Genomic DNA, 16,243 nt, shown 5'->3' on the forward strand with positions numbered 1-16,243 from the left:
TCATTATCTGAGCCAAAGGCAGAAGCTTAACCAACTGAGCCACCTAGGTAACCTCAAAGGTATTTTTAAAAATTTTACTTTTCTTTTCCTGCTGGGAATGAGGTTTACCAGACACATTCAGGTGTCAACATATACAAAACAAAACAAAAACTCTTAAAACCTTAATTAAGCTAGAGAAGGGAGAAGAATGTAGAAACTAAAGTATATCATAAAAATAAATATGTATATGTGTATAGTGAACAGATTTCATCAGTTGTAAATTGTACTAAATTCAGTATATAAGTTTGCAGATTAACTTGGTTGTTTTGACAGTAGTATTTTTTAAACTATTTTATTTATTTATTTATTTGTGACAGACACAGAGAAAGAGGCAGAGACATAGGCAGAAGGAGAAGCAGGCTCCCCACTAGGAGCCCAATGCAGGTCCATCCCAGGATCTTGGGACAATGACCTGAGCCAAAGGCAGTCGCTCAACCACAAAGCCACCCAGGTGCCCATTGACAGCAGTACATTTTAGACCTAGGAGGTCTAATTTCTAACAAGAAATAAGTATACATAAAAATACATAAGGAACATGATTTATTCTCCATTCCATTCCACAGACTAGTGGTTTCCTCATCAGTAATGTGACTAATAAATACCTTATAGAGAATAAGTGAAATAGTGTATTTTTATTCATTCAAAAGATGTTCATTGAATTCAATTGGCTTTCCAGGCTCAGATAGGGACTCTCCTCCCACGTATGTATTAGAGAAAGGAACTCAAATGTAGGCCCCTCTGAGAACCATTTTTAGAGAAGCCTCAAGCACTTCTTTATCAGAGAACAATCTGAGTGCTGCTCACAAGATTCTCAGAGGACACAGGAGCTCAAGGTTTGGACAGATGTGGTTATGACATTCAAAAAAGGTATGAGTTTGCAGCTTTCCCCAGGATAGGCTAGTGACACTAAAGAATTCTCTGGACATAGCCATGTTTTTGTTCTTTATGTAGAAATGCTAATCTGGTTAAAACCACACTGCATGCAGGATAGAGAAAGAATCAGAGGAGAATGACTAGAGCCGGAAGACCAATAAGGAATCTGTTACACATTCTAGAGTAGGGAAGTGAAACTAAGGAACCTGAGGAGGTGCCTTTCTGGGTAGATGAACTTTGAGGAGAAATGTTGCTTTCTTGATGCCCCACGGAGTGGGGCAGTATGGTGCTCCTTCCACTCCACTTCCCTAAATCTCTGGGTTACTCTTAGACACTTGAGCTTTTCATGGGGCCTCTATCATCCAAAGACCAGCTCTATTAAGGAGCTTTCTTTTGAGGGCAGTAATGACCTTTCCCTTGAAACATAAACGTCACTTTGAAGTTGTTACAAAAGCAATCTTCATAACTTATTCTGGTGAAGCAAATGTAATTCCTAGTTGCTAACAAAGCACTGACTGTCAAGCCACTTTTTTGATAAATGATATAATGGCAGGCTCTGCTACTCTCTGTGTGTCCCAGAAAAATGATTCTCGGTGTCCTCATCTGTGACATAGTAGGAATCAATGGTCATATGTAAACTACCAAGAATGTATGAAGTAGAACTGAGATTTCTCAATGCCAGCTCTAGTTGGCTTCAGGGGGACTAGCATGGTCTCATTACCATAGCTCCATCTCTGTCCCATGCCCTCTCTCACAGTCAGTATCCCCTCCTGAAGGGAGCTCAAGGCTTTGGAAAAGAAAACAGAATAATATTAGGAACCTCTAGGTCAGATGTCTAAGGCTGACAGGTCTCTCTGATCTCTTTAGCAATCTTTTCCTATTTTCCTTTGCCATTGTTTCAAGTTCACATTTTCAGAATCTCATGGTCAGAAGATTGGAGTAGCGTTTTCGAACATCTCCAACTCTCAGTCCTTCTCTCCAGTCAATCTTTCTCAAAGTTAACCAGATTGGTCTCTTTGAAATCTACTTCTGATCATTGGCTTTCCTTTCCTCCAAGAAGGGAGGATGGGCAGACCATGTTTTTAGGAGACAATGTGTTAGGCGCAAGGGGCACAGAGATGAGTCAAGCTGGACCTCTGCCAGGGAGTGACATTTGGGCAGCAATGCAGATACATGCTGGGTGAAAGCCCAGGGGAAATTCTAGGTTGGGTTTGGTTACAACCATTAAAATTCTTCTGTCTACAGGATAAAGTCCAATTTTCCTAAAAAAATTTAAGGCACCAGAATTGATTTGAGTATAACTTTGCACTTCTGAGTCCTTTATTCCCCTTCATAAATTGTTGCTTGCAATGAAAGTAAACAGTGTTTTCTTTTCCAAGTATCCTGTATCCTACTCCTACCCCACTGTCTGGCCCCTTGAAAATCTTACTAATCCTTCGAGGTCTCCCCATGTCCTCCAAAATTCAAATTCTCCCAGCTTCCAAGCTGGAATCTCCTCCTCTGAACTTCAGAACAAGTTTCCTGTCCCTCTTTGTTTAGTGTGAATCCTTTGCTCCCTGTGGGGATGCATTCTCTCTTCTAGTACACCTGCTTCTTCAGGGCAGTGACTAGGTCTTATTCAGCTTGGGCCACACTGCCTGGCAAGCTGCTTGTACTGGCATCTAATAATGGTTTCGTGAATGACTGAATGAACACATTTGCCAGGACTTGTCCCTCGGGCGGGCCACAATAGAGGAAGTGTGCAGCTCCAAGTTCACGTTAGAGAAGTTCTCATCCAAAAAGATGTACATTATTGAGGAAACCAGCTTCTGCCTTTCAGGATTTAAGCTTATGTCCAATTTAGTTTTTAACAAAGTTAAACCAAATTCAGCATACTTCATTTTTCTTAAAATGCACTAAATGACATAGTTTTAATAGGAAGAGGGCATGCTATAGTAAACAGACTATGGGCTTTGGAATCAATCAGACATGGGTTCAGGTTTCTTTGCTTTTCCAAGCTTTCGTTTGTTTGTTTCTTTCCTTTTTAAAAAAATAATGTATTTATGTATTTATTTTAGAAAGAGAGAGAGAGCGAGCACAAACAGGGGAAGTGGCAGAGGGAGAAGTAGTCTCGACCCTAAGGTGGGGTTCAATGTGGGGCTTGATCCCAGGACCCTAGTATCATAACCTGAGCCTAAGGCAGACACTTAACTGACTGATCCACCCAGGTGTCCTATCTTCATCAGTTTATGTTGAGTTTACCCATAGGTCCCAGACTGAGGCTTTTATAACAATAACTAAGTTCTGTAGTCTGTGTCCTTGGCTCAAGGTGAGCAGCACTTCCTGACTTCTCAGCTCTCCCTGTAGTAATGTCTCTCTCTTTCTTTAGCACACTTCCTCTTAATGGTCTTTTACTTTTTACTCTGGGCAAGAGTCTTCATTGATGTATCGTTCTCATGGGGATTTGGAAAACTTTGATTTATTATTTCTTGATTTATAGGCTTATGGAAGATTACTGCTGGAAGGCACATTAAAAATCAACGAACCTAGGGACCTCAAATAGAGATCAATTTCCAACATTGTTCTAGGCATGTATAGTCAATCATAACATTTTCTTCCCTGCTGAGGTTATACATCGTCTCAGAATTATAATATCACAATATTCCAGGTAGAAACTATCAATCCATCATCACGATCAATCCATCATATAAGAAGTGGAACTTGCCTGACATCCTTGATATAGTTCAAAGTTATTATTTTGCTAATGGGACCCAAAGAGCAGTGTTGACTTAATAATGAAATGAAATTAGAACTCAAGTTACTTGACCCTCATGACTGTTGGTCCAGGATTTCCCTTTTCACAGGGTCACTGGTCCTCCTTCAATAGTCATTCAAGTCCTAGAATTTATAATCTGTTTTTTTTGGAATTACCTACTAGTATTTAACAACATGATTAAAAAGTATGATGCACATGTCTTAGCTTTATCAAAAAGACACCTGGGCTTTCATAGATGTTATAAGCTCTTGAAGAAAAGGTCCTTTGTTATACTTTGCATCTTTCACAAGTTCTAGCCCTGTGTCTGGCATGTGGTAGGTATCCAACAAAAATTCTCTGATATACATTCAACTATATAGGTGAAACAAACAGGACTCTATGTTTAAATTCCTACTAACAAGCAGTGAAAAATCCTGCTCTCTTATTTATAAATAGTATTTATTTGAAAAGACTGCATGCATATGTACCCTCACTTTTTTTTTTTTAAGAGGGACACCTTATGTTTAAATAAATTCCCATTTCACCCAAATGTTTTAAGAGAGAGTAAATTGTTATGTCAATGACTGGGCTGCCTGTGACATTTATACTTAAAAATACAAGGGGCAGTGTTGTGGTTTGGGGCTCCAAAGTCCTGAGAAATAATAGCTTTTCTTTTTTATGTTTTTCATGGTCACATCTACTGACCATAACTTGTAGTTCTGTGTGATGCTTGCAAGCCAGAATTCTTAGGACAGAAAGATAAAGGAAAAGAGATGAAAGAGCATTAGGAAGAGAGAAGGGCAGGTAGGGGGCAGTATTTTACAATACAGCAATGAGATACTTGTTTTGTCACTTAAAAATAGATGTTAAAAGCTGTACAAGCCACAGCTGACATCATATTAAAAAAGATTGAATGCTTTCCCCTTAAGGTCAGGAATAAGGCAAGGATGACTGCCCTTGCCTCTTCTATCCAACATTGATCCAGAGGTTCTAGCCAGGGCAATCAGGCATGACAAAAAAATAAAAGTCATCTAGGTTGAAAAGAAAGAAGTAAAACTTTCTTTTACATATGGCATAATCTACATATGTATATAGAAAGTGCTGAGGAATCTACCAAAAAAACCTATTAGAACTAATAAATAGGTTCAGCAAGGTAGAAGAATATGATTTATATACAGAATAATTACATTTCTATACATTTGAAGTGAACAAAACAAAAATGAAACTGAAAAGGTAATTCACATGAAAAAAAAAATTGGAATCCTACCTCATATTGTATACAAAAAACTAAATCAAAATGGATCAAACACCCAAATGTAAGAACTAAAACTATAAAATTCTTAGAAGAATATATGGATGTAAATGTTCATGACCTTGGATTAGGTTCTTTTATATGATAGTTTCTTTTATATGATACCAAAAACACAAGTAACAAAAGAAAAAATACGTAAATTGGACTTTATCAAAATTAAAAACTTCTGTACACCAAAGGACACTAGCAAGAGAGTGAAAAGACAACTTACAGAATGAGAAATAATTGGAAAGCATACATTTGATGAGAGATTGATATCCAGAATATATAAAGAATTTCTACAACTCAACAACAACAAAACCAATTTAAACATGAGCAAAGGATCTGAATAGACATTTCTCCAAAGAGAGTATAGAAATGGCTAATTAGCACACGAAAAAATGCTCAACACCAATAGTCATTAGGGAAATGCAAATCATGACCACAATGAGATACCACTTTGGACCAAATAAGCAGAAGGACATATAACAAGTGTCGGTGAGAATGTGGAGACATTGGAACCCTCATATACTGATGGGAATATAAACAGGTACAACCATCTTGGAAAACAGTCTGGAAGTTCCTCAAAATGTTAAACCTACAGTTTTTATAAAACCCAGAAATTCCACTCCATACCCAATGGAAGTAAGAATATTTGTCCACACAAAAATGTAACACAAATGTTCACTGCAAAATAATCCAAAAAATGGAAAGAACCCAGATGTCCATTAACTGATGAATAGATACACTAAATGAGATATATCCTTACAATGAGATATTATTTGGTAATGAAAAGAAATAAAGTACTTATACATGCTACAATATCTGTGCATGAGAACATTACTGTGAACTAAAAGGAAGGAGCAGTCACAGAAGACCACATGGTATATAATTCCATTTATATAAAATATCCAGAATAGGCAAATCTATAGATAAAATAGATTAGTAGTTGCCTAGGGCTGGGTAGGGTAGAGGTGAGGATGAGGTTGTGGGGCCATTGGGAAGTAACTACTTTAGGGATTCTTTATGAAGTAATCAAATGTGATTGTAGTGATGATTGTCTAACTAAATATATTAAAAATTTCCAGATGGTATACTTTAAATTAGTTAATTGCATGAATTTTCTCTCACTAAGGTTATTATTAAAATAGATACATGTGCATATAATGCTTTAATTTCGATGATTAAATTTCACTTGTTAATTCTCTTCTATGTCTGTCACAACAATCCATGTATTCACTTAGATGATCCATATATATATGAAATATATATATATTATATATATATATTTCCATGACCACTATCTTAGCTTTAAAATGTGCAACAGACTACACATGTTTGTGAAGAGCAGGTAGGTATCTTTCATGAAATCTATCCTTTTAAAACAATTTAAAAGAAAAAGGTAAATGAAAACACTAAACTATCTCTTTGCTCCTTCAGTCTAATCACTACATCAGTTTCATCAACATATCATTTCTGTGGACCACTGGCAGCTTTACCCCCATTATTTAATATATTTACCACAAATCTACTTCATCAGAGAATACATTATTACTTTTAGCAGTACATTTATAACAGTTCTCTACTGTCTGGTAGCTCCATAATTTCTTTGCTACTGAAAGCCTAAATGTTAATTACGCTTAAACTCATGGCAGCTGAGAGAACTTAATATTTCGATTATTTTGTACCTACCCCTTTTGAATCAATCACTCCAGGTTTCGCATTAAACTTCACTGTCTTCAACCGGGCACGTTCCTTTCTTTCCACCCTAAAGAAAATTGAAAATAAAGAGCTGATCACATGGCAAGGCATTTATGAGTAAGTTCCCTATTTGTTTTAAAGATTTAATTTATTTGACAGAGAGAGAACAAGCAGGTGGAGCAGCAGAGGCAGAGGGAGAAGCAGACTTCCCACTGAGCAGAGAGCCTTATGGGGGGCTGGTCCCAGGTCTCTGGGATCATGACCTGAGCCGAAGATAGATGCTTAACTGACTGAGCCATCTAAGCGCCTTGAGTTAGTTCCTTATTAAATGAAAAATACCTCTTATTCTACAGCTCAAATACATGTATTCTAAAGTATTTCTGTTCCTTTGTTCAATATAAAAAGTCTTGGTATATTGTCTCTAAGAGGTTAACATATCCCTTGAAACTTCTGTGTTATATGTAAGGAGAGTCACAGTGATTAGAAGAAACGAGGAGGGAGAAAAACTAATATTTGTTACTTAAACGCCTGAAAAAAACAACAACTAAAAATCTATTATAAGAAATCACAGTGCACAGAGATGAACATCTAAAGTGAAGATTACATAAACTTTTCTATTCTCCTCTGCTCCCCTCTGCACACTTCATCTCTCCTACTCTTTTCTTTCTGTTTCCTTTTTCTTCCCCTCCCTTTAGGAACACTAGGGTATTTACCTTCACCTTAAAACCAAACATAAATTCAAGATTATAGGTAATCTTGAATTTTTTCCTTTTCCCCAGTGCTGTTTTCCTGTCATCGCTGCAATTTTTATCATCGTACCTGACACTTCATTCATTCATGAAACACTCATCGAGTGCCTACCACATATCAAACAATGAGCTGGGGGACAAAGAAAAAAAATTAAAAAGCATGACGGCAATAAACACACAGTAATGTGCTCCTGGTAGAAATAGAGACATAGAGACTGATAATGTTGCACAGTAAGATTGCTGAGAGCAATCGGTGGGGTTGGGGGTGGGGCATCTATCTTACTGGAGGGTGAGAAGGAGGGGTAGAAAGCATTGGGGTGGGCTTCTTGGAAGAGGTGTCAATCTATGTGAAATTTGAAGAGTAAGAAAGAGCTTGTCAATAGTAAAAGTTTAGGGAGAGTTTCCCAGACAGGAGGAACAATGCATACCATGACCTGGGGATATAAGCAAGATAATGATTGCAGGAAGATTCTGGTATTGGGTATATACAGGATGGGATGTGAAACAGCGAGGTGGGTGGTGGGGCCTCCTTATAAAAGAGATCCATCCACACTAAGGATTTGGGCTTTTTCTTTGGGGAATCCTCATAAGTTATTAGAGGATATAAAGCAGAGAAGTGATCAAACAGATTAGTATTTTAAATAATTAATCCTGGTGGAGGAGGAAGATAGATGGGGGATGGGGTTGAAAAAGAGGTAAAGAGAAGTTAGGTATCTCCTCGATTTCTTTTTTCTTCTCCTTTCTTTTCTTTTCTTCTTTTTTTTTTTTCTTTTTTTTTGGTTTAAGCCTCTTCAGTTAGACATGATCACTCACTCCTTCCTTTAAGTCACAACAGTACTGATTTGTATCTTCATGTTGGTATTATCTCTTGTGTCCTTGTGTTTATTTTCTCAGTGCACATACAAAGCTGTCTGTTCCTTGAGGGCAAACCCACATATCACTGCACAGTATACTGTACCAAGTCCTCAATAAACCACTGGTAACTAAAATGATCTTTGAGGCATTGTTTTAACTTGACTTTTTGCCTCAATATGGCTAACTCTGATTTCAAAAATGGGAAAAGAGAGAAGAAAAGCCCTGAATCTACAGAAATTAATGGTTTATAAAATCTAAGCTATTCATAGATCAATAATTAACAACATATTGCTTTTTAACTGAGAGCTCTTTTGTGTTCCCAGCTGGAACAGAGTGAAGATTAGGGTTTCTATAGTTACAGAACAGAGTTCAGAATATATTTCAGTGTGAGAGGAGAATATTTGAGTAGAAACAGCTGAACAAAAATTTTTATATCTAACCTCCGATATTAAAGCAATATGTTCCAGTGAGAGTTTCTACTTGTACCCGACATACAACAGTTGGGAAGAGCTCAAGGAAGCTTTCAGATAAGGTCAGCTGCCAAGTGGAAAAATGCTCACTGAGAAAATGCCTGTTCTAAGAGACTTCAGCTTTTCTCAGTTTTAATCCAAGTGCAAATGTTAATTCATATTCATCTCTCTGGATCCTTCTAAAACTGTTCTTACAGCCCTGACTTTATCCTGGCTTCTTTGCATTAGCCAGGCCAATTATGGGAAACACTCGTACATTAGATGATGCCAAAATGACATGCGGAGATACATGGCTATTTGATCTGGCTGTGCAAAAAATTCTGCATGAACTCACAGAACTCATAGGGCTCCAAACATATATTAGGCTGAAGTCAGGATTCTAAGAACTGTTTGGAAAGAGCATTCTAATTTTTGCTTCCAGGTTTCCACACTCACCCTTTTCAGATTTCTTAAGAAATGTCCCTATTAGGCCGTCTTTAGTGGTTCATCTCTTATTTTTTTAAAAATTTTTATTTATTTATTCATGATAGAGAGAGAGAGAGAGAGAGAGAGAGGCAGAGACCCAGGCAGAGAGAGAAGCAGGCTCCATGCAGGGAGCCCGAAATGGGACTCCATCCCAGGACTCCAGAATTGCGCCCTGGGCCAAAGGCAGGTGCTAAACCGCTGAGCCACCCAGGGATCCCCAGTGGTTCATCTCTTAAATTTTAAAAAGATTGCAAGGAATGTTTAGATGGACACACACACACACACACACACACACACCCCGCTATTATTTGCTATGGTTTATTAATCTTCAAAGAGGCAATAGGAAAAAAAACAATTTTAAAGTGCTACTGTAGGTGGCATGGTTTGAGCTCATGAGGAAGTTGGAAAGTTTTGCTTTCTATTGGGGTTGGAAGTTTCACTAACAATAATGATGATAATATAAGTGTTGGCTGAAGTTTTAACATAATTATTAGTGAAAAATTCCTTTTCATTTATATCCTTTCATTTGGCTCTCACAATAACCAAGTGATGTAGATATTATCGATCCCATTTTATAGTTGGGAAAGCCAAGACTTGAAGCTTGCCAAGTTTCAAAAGTGGTAGAAATAGGGCCTGAACAAACATCTGCTAAAAGATAACTTGAGTTTCTGTTCACATCTAGTCAGTTTGGGAAAGAGCATTCAAGGATCTTCCATGTATGCCTTCTGCAATGGGAATTCTCAACACAACTGAGATTGTGGATGAGTCATACACAGTTTTAAGGCCAACACTGATCTTCAGAAATCTGTATTAAATTTTTCACAAATGATAACCAAACTTTTCCCTTGTATCCCAATATCCCAAATGTCCTGAATTAAATAAACCATAACCAAATGCAAGTATATAATCACTTACATAACACCATAACCATAACAGGCTGGGCTTTAAATTATTATTGTTATTTTTAAGAGTGTGAGTGCAGGGGGACAGGAAAGGGGAAGAGGGAAAGGAAGAGAGAGAGAATCCTAAATAGACTCCATGCCCAGTGTGGAGCCTGATGCAGGGCTCGGCTCATGACCCTGAGGTCATGACCTGAGCTGAAATCAAGAGTCAGATGTTTAACCAACTGAGCCATCTAGGCACCCCTGGGCTTTAAAATTTAGAATAAACTTTAATGCTGAAATTTAGGTTAGCTACATGATTATATGCATCATTATAAATATTGAATTACATCATAAATATTGAATTAATTTCTCTCCTTGGCAGTCTTTTTGCATTCAGTACACCCCCATCATAGTTTTGATTTCCCATCCCAGAGGCCCACACTGATTACCTCTCTCAGTGGTAGGTGGCTGTAGCTTATGTTTTCTCCTACATACCTCAGTCCCTTCCTCTCTTCTAGTGCTTCTTGGGATGCAGGTGGTTAGCTTATTGTTCAAATGAGAGTCAGGGCTGGGAAATAGGGCTCTAAATAATGCTGTTTTCTTTTAAGCACTAAAATCTCAAATACGAAGAAAGGAAAGCCCCCATCAGTTGAGTATGCACAAAGTATTTGATGTTGTACTAAGTAAGCACTTTGTGTATATTAACTATACTGCACAATGATCCAGGGCTTAAGATGGAGCTGGGCATATAGTAGGGGCTTAATGAATCTTTGTTGAATAAGTGAATGAATGAACAAATACATGATTAAACCCTCAAGGAGCGTTCTTGACATGGATGTGAAAATTGAGACTCAAGAGTTAAGTGACTTAAAAAAAAAAGTTAAGTGACTTGCCCTCAAACTGTTTTCAGCCAAAGTTATTTACCAATTCTTGACTTTTTCACTTGGTAAGAATCTACATAAAGTTGAGCATCACCTTCTCTAATTATATTACTAAGTAGACTCCTTTGGCAGAAATAGATAATATTAAAGCCCACAGATCTTTACACCTAAGGAAATGGTAGACCACCTGTATAGAAAGACTGAATCAAAATGAGAAGTACTGCCTTACTTCTCTCACACTCAAGAGGCAAGCAATTAATTAGATTATTTAAGCAGAAATAATCCTCTCCACCCTAGCTTGGTCACTGACCAAAATACTGAAAATATAAACTGGATCGCAAAATCTGAGCAATCAATTCTGACAGCTAGCATCTCTAGGGAGAACCAAATGGTCATGCTTCAATGAGCCCAACTGTCTCCCTCTACCCTCTCACCCATTTCCCATCTGGCATTTTCAGGTTCTGGCCAAACACACAATGAGGTCAGGCTTGGAGCACTGGATGATGGGAGCATCATTTGATGCTGGGTGTTCCTGTCCCGGGGCTCTACAAGGGTGGAAATGCCATCCATGTGACTGGCCACAGGCTCTCTGCTAAGGGTAGGTGAATAAACCTTAAGGCAATGCTAGCTACAAACTTGTCATCTGAGAACCCAGGTGGCCATCACTATGAAGCAATGAATAAAGACTTAGATTAAGACACTGTGGAACAAATCATATTTTGGCCAGTCACAAAACTACATCGTCTCAGGAAACAGTGATTCTGTACTATGAGCTCAGGTTTTGAAATCATACAAGTCTGGGTTTGAATCCTGCATCTGTCACTTACTAGCTCTGTGACTTAGGGTAGGTCATTCAGTCTCTTAGGATCTTATGATTTATGTTGGTGAACTTAGAGTAGTGACACAAAAGTCAAAAAGTCAAAGTGAATGTTAAATAAGATAATTTAAAAAATGGTTTAGCACATTATCTGTGCTAACCATAGCACAGGAGTATTAAGAACTCCTAACAGACAATTCTAGCATGTAGTGGAAAGTCATGTGGTCTTGCTATCAGAGAGACTTGGGTTCAGCCAGGGTAGGTGGTTGTGAATCCTTGGGCAAATTACTTGACTTCTTGGACTTCAGCTTCCTCATGAGGCTTTTGTGAAGATGAAATGAAATCGTGTATTTGAAAGCACCTGACACAATACACGACTGGTTCTATGTCAGATGGAATTTGTGCCTATCTGCTGTCCTTTCACATTCCTTGACCCTTGCTATGGACTGAATGTATTGGTCCCAAATTTCTGTGTTGAAGCTCTAATCCCCAATGTGATGGTATCTGGAGGTGGGGCCTTTGAGAGACAATGAGGTGAGGAGGGTGGAGCCCTCATGAATGGGATTAGTGCCCTTATAAGAAGAGAGAAATGATCTTCCTGTTAGCCATGTGAGGGTACAGCAAGAAGACTATCCACAAACCAGGAAGAGGGCCCTCACTGGGAACCCAAATAGCCAGTGCTTTGAAATTTGAAATTTGAAATTGGACTCTCTAGCCTTCAGATCTGTGAGAAATGAATGTCTATTGTTTAAATCACCCAGTCTATTGCATTTTGTTAGGGCAGCCCAAGTTGATTAGGATAGCACCTCTAGTTACAAAGAGCCCTCATTAACCTAATCACAGTGTAGCTGTGTCTTAGGTGCATGTTTAGTCCACAAACATGTGACTCCAGTTGGGCTCCAGTGACCCAATGAAAGTGCCTGGCACACAGACACTGCTCAAAAAATGCTTGCTAAATTAAATTTTGTTAAGTCTTATTTTTTAACTTTAGGAGGAAGGACTGCATATACATTGAGAGTACCAATTTTGTTGGAGTGGCTGTGACTCAGTTGGTTAAGCATCCAACTCTTGATTTTGGCTCAGGTCATGATCTCAGAGTCATGCAATGGAGTCTCGTGTTGGGCTCTGTGCTAGGTGTGGAGCCTGGGTAAGATTCTCTCTCTCCCTCTCTCTGTGTGCCCCCCCCCCTTTAAAATAAAAAAACAGCATCAATTCTGTAGCCTGAATTCAAATCCCAGTTCTGCCACTTAGTAGTTGGGCAATTTCAGGCCAAGTTAATTAACCTCTCTAGCCTCAATCTCCTGAAATGTAAAATGGGCATAATTATAATATCTCTCACAGGGTTTAATGAGGTTTAAATAAGTACATTGTAAAGGGCTTAGAACAGCATCTAGCATGCTCTAGGAATGTTTTGCTAAATAAAATTTCTTCATTATCTTAAAAAAAGGATAGAAATCATTTTCACACTCTCCATCATGGTTTTGTTGGGATGATTAAATGGAATCAATAGAGAAACATATTTGTAAAAGGTAAAGTCATGCCCTCATGTTACTCAGTTTGAGATTTTCCCAGACCAGCTCCACTCACTGAACTATACTCAGAAAAGAGGCTAGCAAGGAATTAAAGATTGAAAAATTTAACCCCAATATAATAGTAAACCATGTTTTACCAGCTCCCACTTATTCTGAGCTGTAGTTGTAAGATGCTAAATGTAGTGTGAAATGAGGAAGCCTTGCATAAGAATTCTTTGTGGGGTAGGAATATAAATGATTTTTGTTTCTTTTTTATACTTCTAAAAAATTTCTCACTTTCTTATAATGAAATGTGTTACTTTTATAAACATATAAAACAATAATGATAGCATTTCCTGAAAGGATTAAAATCCTAAGGGAAAAAGTGGCCAGAAATTCATTTATAGCCATAAACTCTCTCTCTCTCTCTCTCTCTCTCTCTCTCTCTCCCACACACACACACACACACAGGGGAAAGCTACTATAACATTCATGAGATAGAATGCAAATAAATATCAACATTAAAGTCACTAGACAAACCTATTTTTCAGGCTAGCTGTAGTATGGTTGTTAAGATGGTTTTTATCCAAAATAGGAAAGAGACAACTTAAGAACGACCACCAGCAGGTGGAAAATTGTCTCAAGAGGAATAGCATTGAGAATGTTCCTTGGGGGGAAAAATAAAGTATCATTGAACAAATGAAGGGCTATTGACAAGACTGGTTAGAATCACAGAACCTCTGGGTTGGAAAGGGTCTGAAAAATTGTATAGTTTAACTCTCTATCCAAAGCTTGAATCCCTTTTATTATATTTCCTGACACCAGACCTTCTATTATCAGAATCACCTAGAGGGATTAATAAACAGATACAGATTTCCAAGACCAACTCCAGATGGACTGCATTAGAATATTTGTGTGTGTATGTACGTGTGTGCATGTGTGTGCACACACACATACATACATGCACACACAGAGGAGGGAGTCAGAGAGGGAGGGAGCGGGCACTTCTGCTTTTATAATGCTCCCTGGTATGAAAACCACTATTGTGGTTCACTGTCTTCCCACGTAATCCATACCATTTCTACACAGCTCCGACTAGTACAACAATTTCTTTAAAATGAGCTGAAATCTATTCCCACATAGCTTTTTTCCCTCTATTCCATTTCTATCCTTGGGGCCATATTCAGTAAGACAGCTCTTTCTTCTATAGAGCAGCAGCTCAGAGAGTTCTGATGAATTAAATCGAAGCAAACCAAAATGCACGTTGCCTTGACTTTTTTTTTTTAAGTAAATGGAAAAACAGAATACAAACTAGTACTGAGAGACACTGCTTTGAATATACATCCTTTGAGAAAACCCTACAAGCCATAGCGCAAACTTAGAATGTCCACTCAAAACCATTTCAGCCAACTATTCTGGAGCCCAGAGGTTTAATGAAAGTGACCCAGAGAACTGTCCGGTGGTAGGAGACTCCCAGACAGGGGTACGGGAGGCAGGGAGGTTCTTTGGAGTTTCAGTGGCTTCTTCATGGCTCCTCTCCACTAACCATGATGGAGCAGCTGTGTGACAGTCAGCCTGCTGTCGTCTTCCCACATTTTGCCCCGGGCTGTATGGCCAAAGACAGAGAAGGATGGGAGACCAGCTTCTCTGGGGTGCCAGCACTCCACGGAGTCATTCTTGGGCATAACTGACCTCTTCCTACTATGGTTTAGGCTAGCTCACCTGCTGGGTTGCTTTGAGCACTAGGGTGCTTAACTTCACTGAGGACTCTTTATAGAGGTTTTTGGGGTATTTGGATATGAGGAAGAAAGCCCTTGAGAAACCTGCAGCTTGAGAAAAGTTGATGACTGCCTTGAGGAAACACTATTCCTGGCTTTAATTTCAGAACCATATCTCTTTACTGGGTTACAGACAAATTTATTTCATGGACAATATCTTGGTGCCAAAAAGAGATTCACGGGTAGAAAAGTTCCTCCCTGGTCATGATGACTAGAAGCTGCTGGGTCCCATGAGGGAGTTGGCTGTTCCAAAGTTATTTCTGCCTTGTGAAAGCATAGCTGAAGAAATGTTTAGAAGAGAAAGAGCACAGTAGTCTTGACTCCGGAAACACATATAGAACTAAATATCTGATCGAGTGAAGGTGGGAGTTGCGGGGTGGGTAGGGAACAGGAGTAACGGAAACAGTAAAATACAATTATTAACCCAATCTTAGACCTCACCAGATTATTTGACAGCTCATATCCTAAGCATCTGAATTTGTATGAAGGTTTTTAGGTTTCTCCCCCGTCAATATTTGAACATAATACATAGAAAGGAACTTTGCTTCATAAATTATACTTTATTTGGCCTTCACCTGACCTTTCTGTAAAGTTGTCTTGCAAATCTGAACCTCTGGAGTAACACCTGAGTGTGTAAGTCAGCATATGTGCTAAGATAATCTTGAACATGTGGATGCTGGTATACATTTTAGGAAGGCAGTGTAAGCAGATTTCCTTTCTTTCTTTATGCCTTATCACAGTCATCAGTTTTGGCAAAACCCTAATATGAGAAGAGTGAGAATATTTAACTCATGTCACCTGTCACCACTGACAATTTTCCTGCAGATTGACTATCCCACTCAAATGGTTATTCTGTGAACAGTTTGTCATATCTTCATCTCCCTCATATCCACTCCCTAGATAGCTAAAAAGCAAGCACTATGAAATAGAAAAAGCATTTTTACCTCCGTTTGCTGGGGATGACCCCCATCTCCTCACTGTCCCCCTCCAGCGTGACTCTCCTGGCTTGCCACCACTCATCATCAGAGGCGTTGATAACATGGAGAATATCTCCATACTTAAAACTAAGTCCTTGACTTGGCAGCCCACTGTCCTTGCTCTTGTCATAGTCAAACATGGCTCTGTAGAAACGACAAGAGAGAACATCGTTAGGAACCTCTGCAGCACAGATTTGAAATTCACCATTTTGATTACC

The 16,243-nt window shown here is 38.6% G+C and overlaps 1 protein-coding gene across 33 annotated transcripts in view; it reads right to left on the reverse strand.

The window, feature by feature from the left end:
* DLG2 (discs large MAGUK scaffold protein 2) overlaps positions 1-16,243 on the reverse strand; it is a 1,975,849-nt gene that overhangs the window by 55,171 nt on the left and 1,904,435 nt on the right. For all 33 annotated transcript variants that reach the window (XM_072794850.1, XM_072794842.1, XM_072794854.1 and 30 more), the window contains 2 exons: positions 15,993-16,169; positions 6,630-6,705 (listed from right to left, as the gene is read on the reverse strand). In XM_072794850.1, coding sequence (XP_072650951.1) covers positions 6,630-6,705; positions 15,993-16,169 — 253 coding nt within the window. The remainder of the gene's footprint in view (positions 1-6,629; positions 6,706-15,992; positions 16,170-16,243) is intronic.

The sequence above is a fragment of the Canis lupus genome, chromosome 23, assembly GCF_048164855.1.
Source record: "Canis lupus baileyi chromosome 23, mCanLup2.hap1, whole genome shotgun sequence".
Taxonomy (NCBI): Eukaryota; Metazoa; Chordata; class Mammalia; order Carnivora; family Canidae; genus Canis; species Canis lupus.